This window comes from Vipera berus, assembly GCF_964194415.1.
Source record: "Vipera berus genome assembly, chromosome: 1".
In the NCBI taxonomy this organism is placed as follows: domain Eukaryota; kingdom Metazoa; phylum Chordata; class Lepidosauria; order Squamata; family Viperidae; genus Vipera; species Vipera berus.
The window spans coordinates 167,835,700-167,849,929 of record NC_138202.1 but is presented as its reverse complement, the minus strand read 5'-3'; the positions used below and the strand labels follow the sequence as shown (position 1 = coordinate 167,849,929).

At 47.9% G+C, this 14,230-nt stretch overlaps 1 protein-coding gene across 1 annotated transcript in view; it reads left to right on the top strand.

The window, feature by feature from the left end:
* Positions 1-14,230, top strand: part of CALCRL (calcitonin receptor like receptor) — a 48,537-nt gene that overhangs the window by 15,101 nt on the left and 19,206 nt on the right. The window contains exons 5-7 of the mRNA XM_081314765.1: positions 3,718-3,809; positions 5,375-5,501; positions 13,899-14,052. Of these exons, the coding sequence (XP_081170891.1) occupies positions 3,718-3,809; positions 5,375-5,501; positions 13,899-14,052 (373 nt within the window). The remainder of the gene's footprint in view (positions 1-3,717; positions 3,810-5,374; positions 5,502-13,898; positions 14,053-14,230) is intronic.

Genomic DNA, 14,230 nt, shown 5'->3' with positions numbered 1-14,230 from the left:
GAATCCCCATTGACAGCCTACTCGCCAAACTGCCCTTAGTACAGCATGGCTGATCAAAATTTGTTTGAAGCTTGAGATGCATGTTCAGATTCCTAACAGCTTAAAACCCAGGAAGTTGCTATTAAATTACAGTGCAGTTGGTTTACAAATTTTATAAGACCTATTAATACAGACCTTGATTGACCCTAGAGACTTCATTCCAGAGAGGGAGAAAATAGCTTCATTTGTGAAGGACTAATAATGTGCAAGAAATCCGAGAACCTGTTCTATAAAAGCAAAAATGGAGCAACAGTTGCAGCAAGCAACAGCGGAAATAACAGTTTCCATTTAGCACAAGCAATACACATCCTGTGTGACTCCAGGCACTTTGATACTATCCCATGGCTATATTTTGATTCCGGCTAATTAATCCTGTAGTGTTTTTAAGTTCTACTAAGCAGCAGAATCAAAGGCAGACTGCAGACTGGTGTAGACCATAACTTGTCATGCAGCCTGATTTGAAATCTGATCATCTATACAAGTTCTGCTCTGCTTTTTTTCAGTCTATGCGAATCTGGTCGGACAATTCTACTGACTTCCAGAAGTGACATCCAACCTGAAATCATTTCCAGTTATCTGTCTTTTCTCTCTATGTGTGGATTATTTAAGGTTGCAATGACCAGATTTAGCTACTAGCTCCTTGGCCTTTGAATCTGTCATGGGTGCTTTTTAAATTATACCCAATTTGATTGACTCAGGGTCAAAAGATCTGCAAAGCACTGGACCCTATGCAGTTGGGTTTTTGTATCTCCGTATAAGAGCTGGGGAGAAGTTTTATTTTGAAAAAATATCCAAGATGCAAAAGTGAAACCTGCAAACATGTATTAGTGATTTGTTTGTTTGTCTGTTGTCTTGTACTACACTCTTATTTCCATTACAATTTATAGTATGCACTGTTCTACATACAGTAGTCAGTTACTACTATTATACTATACTCTATACTCAGTTGTACTTCTATGCTATATTATGCTATTTCTACTACAAGTATACTATTACTATTTCTATTTACACTATTATACAACAGGGTTTTAACGCCTACAGACACTGGTCTGTCTTAAAATCCTCCCTCCCTCTCCCCCTCTGTCTCTCTCATCTACTGTTATTTTCACACTAGCTTATGTGGCATGTTGGTGAAGGTGATGGACCAGGAGTGGGAAAATCTTTCCTTTCACCAAAATCAACCACAGATGTTCCATGGCAGTCTTTGGGCCAGTCATTCTCCTCATAGCTTATTTCGCAGAGGAGTTGTTGTGAGGGTAAAATAAGTGGAGCAGTGCTTTGCACACTGCCTTGAGCTCCTAACAACAACAATAATAGCAGTAGCAGTTAGCCTTCTATACACACATAATTGTGTGTTAACACATTTATTTTGAGTTAGACTCCCCTCCCAAAAAAAATATGTCTGCCTAAATTTAACTCTGCCCTTCCAATGACCTCCCTATAACACCTGGCACAAAAGTGTTACTAGCCCTTTTGGCTGTGGAACATTAAATTCCTAACCAACCAGGGAGTGCCACATTGAAACAGGAATATTTGATAGAGATAAGGGAAGTCAGGCTTGCTGTGGTTCTCTTTATTTCAGAAATCTCCTCTGTTGTTTTCCACGTGTATCACATTGCCTTATTTTGCATTAGTGCCAGCATTTATTTCCCCTCCTGAAAACATGGTGGAAAATTAACCATTTGCCACATCATCTATAGTGTATATATTTGCCTTCTTATGCTGTTTTACAACCATACCACGATACACATGGCTTTCATAAAAACATCTTGGAAGTATGCTCACTTGTAGAAAGTGAGCTTAGTATGTATGTACATAAAAAAGGTAAAGGTAAAGGTTCCCCTGCACATGCGTGCTAGTCGTTTCTGACTCTAGGGGCCGATGCTCATCTCCGTTTCAAAGCCGAAGAGCCAGCGCTTGTACGAGGATGTCTCCGTGGTCATGTGGCCGGCATGACTAGACGCCAAAGGCGCACGGAACGCTGTTACCTTCCCACCGTAGTGGTCCCTATTTTTCTACTTGCATTTTTACGTGCTTTCGCACTGCTGGGTTGGCAGAAGCTGGGACAAGTAACAGGTGCTCACTCTGTTACGCGGCACTCGGGATTCGACCCACCAAACTGCCGACCTTCTGATCAACAAGCTCAGTGTCCTAACCCACTGAGCCACCACATCCCTATGTATGTACATACTCAGTATCTATGTATATTCTTAGCATATACTCCAAAAGTATGCCCCCTTGTAGAAAGGGATCATATGGAATGAATCAGTACAGTCAGTAAAATGTAGAAAAAGAAGTAAAATATTGTTAAGCTACAGCATGGGAGATCTTGTTGGTATCTCTGTTATGCTTAATAAAATAATGCTTGAAGTTTACCAAACATAAAGGTAAAGGTAAAGGTTCCCCCGCACATGCGTGCTAGTCGTTTCCGACTCTAGGGGTCGGTGCTCATCTCTGTTTCAAAGCCGAAGAGCCAGCGCTTGTCTGAGGACGTCTCCGTGGTCATGTGGCCGGCATGACTAGACACCAAAGGCGCATGGAATGCTGTTACCTTGCCACCGTAGTGGTCCCTATTTTTCTACTTGAACTGCTAGGTTGGCAGAAGCTGGGACAAGTAACAGGCGCTCACTCTGTTACGCGGCACTTGGGATTCGACCCGCCAAACTGCCGACCTTCTGATTGACAAGCTCAGTGGGTTAGAGAGTCTACACTACAAATAAGCAAGGCAGGATAATTGTTTTTAAAAAATCAGCTCTCATTAATATTTTAAAGGAGTTAAGTTTAAGTTGAGATCTGATATGGTTTAACATTTGATCTTCAGCTGAGTAACAACATCCTTTCTGATAATTCATGCTACCTATCATGACAAAATTGCCCAAAATATTATACAATAAAATAAAGAGAAGTTCCAAGGTTGAAGGCTAGAACAAAATGCTTGGGGTACTCAGATATTTTTTCTGTCAGTTCACGACCAGCTTGGTAGAACATTTTGAGCGGGATGGCTCCAGCACAGATTTTGTTTTCAGATTCTCATTTTGTGCACGTTCCTACAAATAAAATATTTTAAATAAAAAACAATCATCTATGCTTAAAAAAAGTGACAAAAGGAAGTTTTTTTTTAAAAAAAAATAGTTTTTAAAAAGCCCAGCAATCAGAAAATTGGAGCAAACAAAAAGTTCCTATAAATGAAGACGAACGTACATGTCCCAAGATAATGTTGTGGGATCCAATCTGGTTCGGTCACCAGGACCGGAGTTTTTTTTTCTTCCAGGTTTTTTGACTCATGCAGGAGCCCATCTTCAGGGAATTCTTTATCAGAATGTGTGCTGTTCAGATTGGATCCCACAAGAAAAGTTTAAAACTCCACAGAAATGCTTAGCAGACGGCCTTAAGAATGAGAGAACACCAGTGAAAATGGCCACCCTTGTCCTTCCAAGTTGATCGTGCTTAAAGAAAAGGAAGCGAGCTGGCTTTTGGAAGACAGTCAGACTAGCCTCTAGAATACCATCACAATTTTGTTGATGGGCCCACACGCCCATCCACAAAACGTACTGAAATGTTGCTCAGGTACTATATTTGACACTCTTGATTTCCAGCAATTATTTTGCAATAATGTTTGAGCTAATGCTTAATAAGTTGCACTTAAGTGTCCATTCTTCTCTTGACATTTTATTACAGACAGCTCTGAATCTATACTACATCTCTATTATTGGCCATAGCCTTTCAATTGTTTCACTTCTGATTTCCCTTGGCATATTCTTCTATTTTAAGTAAGTATAATTTACATTTATTAATTGCATCTCTATAGCTCAGAGCCATTACCTCTATGCAGTTATTAATATGTTAGTTCTGGCATTCTGAGTACTGATTACAGCAAGAATTGTTAAGTTGTATTCATATTGTCACTAATATTAAATTTCATAGAAAACTGTTGAGGTCATATGACTCCAAAGTCTGTGCATAATTTTATGACAGTTTTGATATAGGAGAGACATATGAAGCCACTGTTAACTGTATTGGGTATATAGAGACCAAACCTGCAAGTACAATATAGTTTATATGTCAATTTTTTCGGCAAGTTGTAAGTCCAAATATGAATTTGTCTTCAGCCCATATGCATGACTGAGTGTTAGTGGCAGCTGATTTAAACTGCTGTTGTAGGTGACCTTCATGATGTCAGAAATCATGAGATGGAATAATTAGCCTACAAGAAACATGCACTGTCAACAAGTCATTCTGACCTCTGTTTTGTTCTCTATATTATATAAACAATTATTGCTATTCCAAATCTTGAAAAACTTCAGTGTAATGTTCTTCTATCTCATCCAAGTAAATTGTTTTAAGAACTTTAGCTTATATCTAGAATACACCGTCTGCCTTGATTTTTAAAAAAATAAATGCTGTTTACATACTTCCAATTGTTTCTTTAATATACATTGATCATGTTCAGACAAATACCTAGTTATCTTTTAACACGCATACCACTAAATCATTCCTTCCTTGTGGGTAAAGAACTTCTGTTTGTTCTAAAGAACTTCTGATCACCAGAAAGCAATGGTGATCAGGTTCAAAATAAACCAGGATACTAAACCAGCTTCAGAATATAGCTTAATATTTTCTTTTGTCCTGAAATTGATCGCTCTTGTTTTCTAATGTGGTCAACTCTTCCAAATTAATGACTTCCCAGGGTAATTAAGATATTATGGCCAATCTTTAACTCACAATGTAGAGCAGACATGTCAAACACAAGTCCCGAGGGCCGGATCCGGCCCGCGAAGTGGTTTCATGTGGCCCGCGAAGCCATCCTGGAAACAGGGAGGGAACGGCCCCCACTGCCTTGACCCTGGCCCAGAGACCCTCCTCCTGCCAGAGACCCTCAGATCTGTCCCACTCCTGCCCAGGCCCCCATAGGTACCCTTGATGTAAACGATGTAGAGCTGGCCACGCCCACCCAGTAGGCCATACGCACTCTAGCCACGCCTGCCCGGTAGGCCACACCCACCTGGCCCCTTGAGGGCAACTGCAATGCTGATGCGGCCCTCAATGAAATTGAGTTTGACACCCCTGATGTAGAGGGAAGTTTGTAGAATATTTTATTACACAAGACGGAGCACTGAGGGCAAGTTATTGTGTTCAGTTCAGAGGGTCAGTTGGGTTACTGTGGACTCTTCTGGCTCTTTCAGAGGGTCAAATGTTCTTGAACTACAAAACAACTTTCAATTTAGCAGTTAAATTGCTAACAAAAAACTGTTTTGTGCAAAGGAAAGAAATAGAAAAAAAAACTACAGTATCTCTGTCCCTCTCCCCTAATTTTCTCTTGCTCATTTTCTTGCAGGAGCCTCAGTTGCCAAAGGATCACATTGCATAAGAATCTCTTTTTCTCTTTTGTTTGCAACTCTATTGTAACAATTATTATTCTAACAGGAGCTGCCAATAACCAAGCAATGGCTCAAGCTAACCCAGTAAGTGACTACCACATTAGTATTTTTGTTGCTTCATAAAATATCTGGCAATATGAACTGCTAAACTCAGGGGAACTTCATTCTATGTAAATATGCATAGGTTGAGCTAATTGAGCAATTATAATCATCAGTGAAATAATATGAAACAGGAGCAGTGTTTATAGGAAGCCCCATATGCTCCCCATATAATCCTGATTATTCTGTGTTATATATTTATGTGTACAGTATCTTTTGATTAAAAAAAGGCAATGTGGTGTAGTGGTTAAGGCATCAGGCTAGAAACCTGAAGATTGTGAATTGTAGTCCCACATTAGAAACAGCCAATTGGGTGATATTGGGCCAGTCACTTTCTCATAGTTCTAGGAAAGAAGCAACGGCAAACCTCTTCTGAAAAACCTTGCCAAGGAAACTGCAGGGACTTGTCCAGACTGTCTCCAAGAATCAGACACAATTAAACAGAAGAAGAAAAAATTCTTGAAAGTAATCTATACAGTAGCATTCTATCTACCGTATATACTTGAGTATAAGCCGAATTTTTCAGCCCACTTTTTGGGCTGAAAAATTCCACTTCGGCTTATACTCCAGTCAACAAAAAAACTTACCGAGGACTTGTGCGCGGCCGAGGCTTTGGTGCTTCCGGGATCGCGCGCACCTCTCCCAAGCCACCGCCATCCGGAGACCTGCCGAAGTTTGGGGAGGTTTGGGGAGGTGCGCGCGCACCTTCCCAAACCTCCCCAAACGTCGGCAGGTCTCCGGACCTCCGCGCCTTGCCTGCCTGCTTCTTTCCGCAGCGGAAAGAAGCAGGCAGGCAGGGCGCGGAGGAACGGAGACCTGCCGACGTTTGGGGAGGTTTGGGCGCCTCCCCAAACCTCCCCAAACGTCGGCAGGTCTCCGTTCCTCCTGCCGACGTTTGGGGAGGTTTGGGCGCCTCCCCAAACCTCCCCAAACGTCGGCAGGTCTCCGTTCCTCCTGCCGACGTTTGGGGAGGTTTGGGCGCCTCCCCAAACCTCCCCAAACGTCGGCAGGTCTCCGTTCCTCCGCGCAGACCTGCCGTCGTTTGGGGAGGTTTGGGCGCCTCCCCAAACCTCCCCAAACGGCAGGTCTCCGTTCCTCCTGCCGACGTTTGGGGAGGTTTGGGCGCCTCCCCAAACGTCGGCAGGTCTCCGTTCCTCCGCGCAGACCTGCCGACGTTTGGGGAGGTTTGGGCGCCTCCCCAAACCTCCCCAAACGTCGGCAGGTCTCCGTTCCTCCTGCCGACGTTTGGGGAGGTTTGGGCGCCTCCCCAAACCTCCCCAAACGTCGGCAGGTCTCCGTTCCTCCGCGCAGACCTGCCGACGTTTGGGGAGGTTTGGGCGCCTCCCCAAACCTCCCCAAAGCTCGGCAGGTCTCCGTTCCTCCTGCCGACGTTTGGGGAGGTTTGGGCGCCTCCCCAAACCTCCCCAAACCTCGGCAGGTCTCTGTTCCTCCGTGCAGACCTGCCGACGTTTGGGGAGGTTTGGGCGCCTCCCCAAACCTCCCCAAACGTCGGCAGGTCTCCGTTCCTCCGCGCAGACCTGCCGACGTTTGGGGAGGTTTGGGCGCCTCCCCAAACCTCCCCAAATGTCGGCAGGTCTCCGTTCCTCCGCGCAGACCTGCCGACGTTTGGGGAGGTTTGGGCGCCTCCCCAAACCTCCCCAAACGTCGGCAGGTCTCCGTTCCTCCTGCCGACGTTTGGGGAGGTTTGGGCGCCTCCCCAAACGTCGGCAGGTCTCCGTTCCTCCGCGCAGACCTGCCGACGTTTGGGGAGGTTTGGGCGCCTCCCCAAACCTCCCCAAACGTCGGCAGGTCTCCGTTCCTCCTGCCGACGTTTGCGGAGGTTTGGGGAGGCGCCCAAACCTCCCCAAACGTCGGCAGGAGGAACGGAGACCTGCCGACGTTTGGGGAGGCGCCCAAACCTCCCCAAACGTCGGCAGGTCTGCGCGGAGGAACGGAGACCTGCCGACGTTTGGGGAGGTTTGGGGAGGTGCCCAAACCTCCCCAAACGTCGGCAGGAGGAACGGAGACCTGCCGAGGTTTGGGGAGGTGCCCAAACCTCCCCAAACGTCGGCAGGTCTGCGCGGAGGAACGGAGACCTGCCGACGTTTGGGGAGGTTTGGGGAGGCGCCCAAACCTCCCCAAACCTCGGCAGGTCTCCGTTCCTCCGCGCCCTGCCTGCCTGCTTCTTTCCGCTGCGGAAAGAAGCAGGCAGGCAGGGCGCGGAGGTCCGGAGACCTGCCGACGTTTGGGGAGGTTTGGGGAGGTGCGCGCGCACCTCCCCAAACCTCCCCAAACTTCGGCAGGTCTCCAGACGGCGGCGGCTTGGGAGAGGTGCGCGCGATCCTGGAAGCACCGAAGCCTCGGCCGCGCGCAAGTCGTCGGTAACCTCCGGGCGGTCACTTGCTTCGCGTCTCCTGAGGGAAGGGGGGGCGACTGGAGCAGGCGTGTTTCCTCGCCTGCTGGGCGCCGCGATTTGCCCGGGGAACGCGCGGGCCCCGAATGGCAGCGTGGAGCGAGGAAGCGGACAGCCAGGGCTTCCCCGAGAGCCGCGGCCACACAGGGTATTCCTGTGTATTCAGGCTTGCAAAATGGCGGATCGAGCCTCTGCTGGCGGCAGAGGCTTGCAGAACGGCGGATCGGCTTATACTCGAGTCAATAACTTTTTCCAGTTTTGGGGGGTGAAATTGGGGGTCTCGGCTTATACTCGAGTCGGCTTATACTCAAGTATATACGGTATCTATCTATCTATCCATCCATCCATCCATCTATCCTATCCTATCCTATCTATCCATCCATCTATCCTATCTATCTGTCTGTCTGTCTATCTATCTATCTATCTATCTATCTATCTATCTATCTATCTATCTATCTATCTATCTATCTATCCATCCTATCTATCTATTTATCTTGAATCCTTTCAGCTGGATATGTCCATGCTACTTTTGGGGGGGCAATATTTTTCAGAAATGGTTTGCCCTTGTTTTCTTCCTAGAGTTGAGAGAAAGAAAGATTGAGACTCAAAGTCACCCAGCTGGCTCCATGTCTAAGACAGGACTTTAACTCACATTCTTCTGTTTTGTAGCCAGTGTTTTAACCTTTAACCAAACTATTCTCAATCTCATGATTAGAAATTGTTGCTAACTATACCCATGAACATCCATACCTGATTAATTTATGGACAGAAGTAGTTGCCTAGTGGCATCTGTAGGCTCTCAACATAAGGAAATAAGCATCTTTTTATAGTGGTCTGAAAGAAGCAGTCTTAGAAATGGAATTTGGAATATTTCTGTTGATAGTAACAGTTATTTCACAGATAGTTTGAAGGGTTTAGGTGGCTTTCTGTTTCTAAGAGTGGCTAACAGCGATAGGTCTATTGTTTATTCGTGCGCAAGAGTTTAAATTAATGCAATAATTAATTTAAACTCTTAAATTATAAGAATAATAATAACAACAGGTAATGCACAAATTGAAGAGAAATAAGTAGAAAAAAAATAACAAAATACCGCAATCTGCAAATTGAAGTTGAGCAATTGAGGAAGAAATCAGTAGTTGTACCAATAAGTTTTTACCAGTCCCAGACTGTGAATCGAATTGAAGATTAATTCTACAACAGCAGCAACAACAACAACAACAACAACAACATAATAATAATAATAATAATAATAATAATAATAATAATAATAATAATAATAATAATAATAATAATATAATAAATATTATGGAGGAAGAAATCAATGGTTGTACCAATAGTAATAGGAGCCCTTGGAGCATTACTGAAAGGGCTGCCTAAATACATGGAAATTTTGAACTTATTAGACCTGAATATCCTGATTTAGCAAAAAAAAACCATCCTATTGGAAACTGCCTATATACTCCGATGCTACCTTAACAGCTGTTAGGTCCTTGGTTAGGACTTGAATTGTTAAGTTTTTACCAGTCCCAGATTGTGAATCGAATTGAAGATTAACCATAATAATAAATTTGTACAGTATTTGTACAGTAAGGGTCTATGGCAGAGGTCCCCAACCTTTTGAGAACCAGGGTTTTTCTGTGGACCGGAGGGGCCCTGGTTTCATGTACTGCCTGCCTCCCGTGGATGGGGCTTTGCTTGTTTGCGCGGAACAGTTTCTAGCATGCCACAGCCCAGTGCTGGTCCACAGACCGGGGGTTAGGGAACCCTGTTATGTGTTTTGGGGACTGCAGGATTCATGGTATAAAATCATTTCAAGAATATATTATTTTTGTTCCTGATAAGGTTTAAGTAAACCTGTTTGCAGACATGGATGTCATTTCTTATGGATGGCATCAATCTAATTTTATTTTCAGCATCCACTTTAACATAGACAATAAACTAAATGAATAATTTGCTGTGGCTCCTTGCTTTTTAACAAATTCCAGATCTACTCTTTTCAGGTACTTGTAACTAGTTTATTTATGCAGATGCACTCCTTTGTAATAGAAAATTATGAAGAATTTTACTGTTCTGTTACACTGAATTTTTGAGGGGGGTTTTTTATAAAAACTTTTGAGTAGCTACTTTATCAAAGAGACTGTTTGAACACAGTTCGAGATTGATACTTTGATTCAATTTATGTAATTGCCTACCTCTTTAGACTTAAAGTAAAAAAAAAGTAAAGAAATACCGTATATACTTGAGTATAAGCCGACTCGAGTATAAGCCGAGACCCCCAATTTCACCCCCCAAAACTGGAAAAAGTTATTGACTCGAGTATAAGCCGATCCGCCGTTCTGCAAGCCTGAATACACAGGAATACCCTGTGTGGCCGCGGCTCGTCGGCAGGTCTCCGTTCCTCCTGCCGACCTTTGGGGAGGTTTGGGCGCCTCCCCAAACCTCCCCAAACCTCGGCAGGTCTCCGTTCCTCCTGCCGACCTTTGGGGAGGTTTGGGCGCCTCCCCAAACCTCCCCAAACCTCGGCAGGTCTCCGTTCCTCCTGCCGACCTTTGGGGAGGTTTGGGCGCCTCCCCAAACCTCCCCAAACCTCGGCAAGTCTCCGTTCCTCCTGCCGACCTTTGGGGAGGTTTGGGCGCCTCCCCAAACCTCGGCAGGTCTCCGTTCCTCCGCGCAGACCTGCCGACCTTTGGGGAGGTTTGGGCGCCTCCCCAAACGTCCCCAAACCTCGGCAGGTCTCCGTTCCTGTTTGGGGAGGTTTGGGCGCCTCCCCAAACCTCCCCAAACCTCGGCAGGTCTCCGTTCCTCCGCGCAGACCTGCCGACGTTTGGGGAGGTTTGGGCGCCTCCCCAAACCTCCCCAAACCTCGGCAGGTCTCCGTTCCTGTTTGGGGAGGTTTGGGCGCCTCCCCAAACCTCCCCAAACCTCGGCAGGTCTCCGTTCCTCCGCGCAGACCTGCCGACCTTTGGGGAGGTTTGGGCGCCTCCCCAAACGTCCCCAAACCTCGGCAGGTCTCCGTTCCTGTTTGGGGAGGTTTGGGCGCCTCCCCAAACCTCCCCAAACCTCGGCAGGTCTCCGTTCCTCCGCGCAGACCTGCCGACCTTTGGGGAGGTTTGGGCGCCTCCCCAAACCTCCCCAAACCTCGGCAGGTCTCCGTTCCTGTTTGGGGAGGTTTGGGCGCCTCCCCAAACCTCCCCAAACCTCGGCAGGTCTCCGTTCCTCCGCGCAGACCTGCCGACCTTTGGGGAGGTTTGGGCGCCTCCCCAAACGTCCCCAAACCTCGGCAGGTCTCCGTTCCTGTTTGGGGAGGTTTGGGCGCCTCCCCAAACCTCCCCAAACCTCGGCAGGTCTCCGTTCCTCCGCGCAGACCTGCCGACCTTTGGGGAGGTTTGGGCGCCTCCCCAAACGTCCCCAAACCTCGGCAGGTCTCCGTTCCTGTTTGGGGAGGTTTGGGCGCCTCCCCAAACCTCCCCAAACCTCGGCAGGTCTCCGTTCCTCCGCGCAGACCTGCCGACCTTTGGGGAGGTTTGGGCGCCTCCCCAAACCTCCCCAAACCTCGGCAGGTCTCCGTTCCTGTTTGGGGAGGTTTGGGCGCCTCCCCAAACCTCCCCAAACCTCGGCAGGTCTCCGTTCCTCCGCGCAGACCTGCCGACGTTTGGGGAGGTTTGGGGAGGCGCCCAAACCTCCCCAAAGGTCGGCAGGAAGAACGGAGACCTGCCGAGGTTTGGGGAGGTTTGGGGAGGCGCCCAAACCTCCCCAAAGGTCGGCAGGTCTGCGCGGAGGAACGGAGACCTGCCGAGGTTTGGGGACGTTTGGGGAGGCGCCCAAATCTCCCCAAACAGGAACGGAGACCTGCCGAGGTTTGGGGACGTTTGGGGAGGCGCCCAAACCTCCCCAAAGGTCGGCAGGTCTGCGCGGAGGAACGGAGACCTGCCGAGGTTTGGGGACGTTTGGGGAGGCGCCCAAACCTCCCCAAACAGGAACGGAGACCTGCCGAGGTTTGGGGACGTTTGGGGAGGCGCCCAAACCTCCCCAAAGGTCGGCAGGTCTGCGCGGAGGAACGGAGACCTGCCGAGGTTTGGGGACGTTTGGGGAGGCGCCCAAACCTCCCCAAAGGTCGGCAGGTCTGCGCGGAGGAACGGAGACCTGCCGAGGTTTGGGGAGGCGCCCAAACCTCCCCAAACAGGAACGGAGACCTGCCGAGGTTTGGGGAGGCGCCCAAACCTCCCCAAAGGTCGGCAGGTCTGCGCGGAGGAACGGAGACCTGCCGAGGTTTGGGGAGGTTTGGGGAGGCGCCCAAACCTCCCCAAACAGGAACGGAGACCTGCCGAGGTTTGGGGACGTTTGGGGAGGCGCCCAAACCTCCCCAAAGGTCGGCAGGTCTGCGCGGAGGAACGGAGACCTGCCGAGGTTTGGGGAGGTTTGGGGAGGCGCCCAAACCTCCCCAAACAGGAACGGAGACCTGCCGAGGTTTGGGGAGGCGCCCAAACCTCCCCAAAGGTCGGCAGGAGGAACGGAGACCTGCCGAGGTTTGGGGAGGCGCCCAAACCTCCCCAAAGGTCGGCAGGAGGAACGGAGACCTGGGGAGGTTTGGGGAGGCGCCCAAACCTCCCCAAAGGTCGGCAGGAGGAACGGAGACCTGCCGAGGTTTGGGGAGGCGCCCAAACCTCCCCAAAGGTCGGCAGGAGGAACGGAGACCTGCCGAGGTTTGGGGAGGCGCCCAAACCTCCCCAAAGGTCGGCAGGAGGAACGGAGACCTGCCGAGGTTTGGGGAGGCGCCCAAACCTCCCCAAAGGTCGGCAGGAGGAACGGAGACCTGCCGAGGTTTGGGGAGGTTTGGGGAGGCGCCCAAACCTCCCCAAAGGTCGGCAGGAGGAACGGAGACCTGCCGACGTTTGGGGAGGTTTGGGGAGGCGCCCAAACCTCCCCAAACGTCGGCAGGTCTGCGCGGAGGAACGGAGACCTGCCGAGGTTTGGGGAGGCGCCCAAACCTCCCCAAACGTCGGCAAGTCTCCGTTCCTCCGCGCCCTGCCTGCCTGCTTCTTTCCGCTGCGGAAAGAAGCAGGCAGGCAAGGCGCGGAGTTTGGGGAGGTGCGCGCGCACCTCCCCAAACCTCCCCAAACTTCGGCAGGTCTCGGACGGCGGTGGCTTGGGAGAGGTGCGGGCGATCCCGGAAGCACCAAAGCCTCGGCCGCGCACAAGTCCTCGGTAAGTTTTTTTTGTTGACTGGAGTATAAGCCGAAGTGGAATTTTTCAGCCCAAAAAGTGGGCTGAAAAATTCGGCTTATACTCAAGTATATACGGTAAATAACCTTCTGAGAAACCATAGGGTCCCCTTTTTATTGAATTCTTAATTGTGGAGAAATGTTGCTCAGCCTCTCCTAGTTATATAATACTGAGCTAAATAAACCAGTGGTCTCTCATGGTAGACGTTTCCTATAATCCCAAGGATAAGATTAATGATTAATGATTACTAAACAAAGTTTAGTAATAAAAATGGCACAAAACAGTAGAGCCATGAAGAAACTGGTCTCCTTCAAATTAAGCTTGACTCTTAGTGACCTGAGCTTGCAGGAGACATTGGCAAAAGATACCATGATTAGTCACTGCCTTTTTCCAGAGTATGTTTTGTTATCTTGGCTGCTCTTAAGCCCAGATAAGATCAGCCAGGTATTATCACTTGCTGATGCAAATCAGGTTCTAAATATCTTGATTCCAAGATCCTGGAAATTAATGCCCACATTCTTATTCCTATGGATAGATAAGAAATGGATCTTTTTGAGATTCTAAGAAGATCTTCCAAGTTCTTCCCCAGAAGGTGTATGATTTCAACATAGCATCTTGAAGCAGAGAGAATTATCTTTGTTTTCTCTTTGTGTTTCCATTGTTGCTAGTTCAATACAGATTAAGTTGGTTTTATCCTTTGCACGTTAGAAGAATATCTATAATTATATTGGTCTTTTCTCCCATAGGTTGGATGCAAAGTGGCCCAATTCATTCACTTTTACTTAATGGTTTGCAATTACTTCTGGATGCTCTGTGAAGGCATTTACTTGCACACTCTGATTGTGGTGGCTGTATTTGCAGAAAAGCAGCATTTACTTTGGTATTACCTCCTTGGATGGGGTAGGCTATTTTTCTTCTCCCCCTTCATAAGTATATTAATATCACTTTCTGGGCCCACTCATAGTGTAGTTTTAATTCAAGGGGAATTTTAATATTGTTGAAAGGAAACCCAGCAGCAATTTGTAAACTGTTGCTTTATTCACACAACCAAGAGATGCTAAATATCATTTTGCATTAG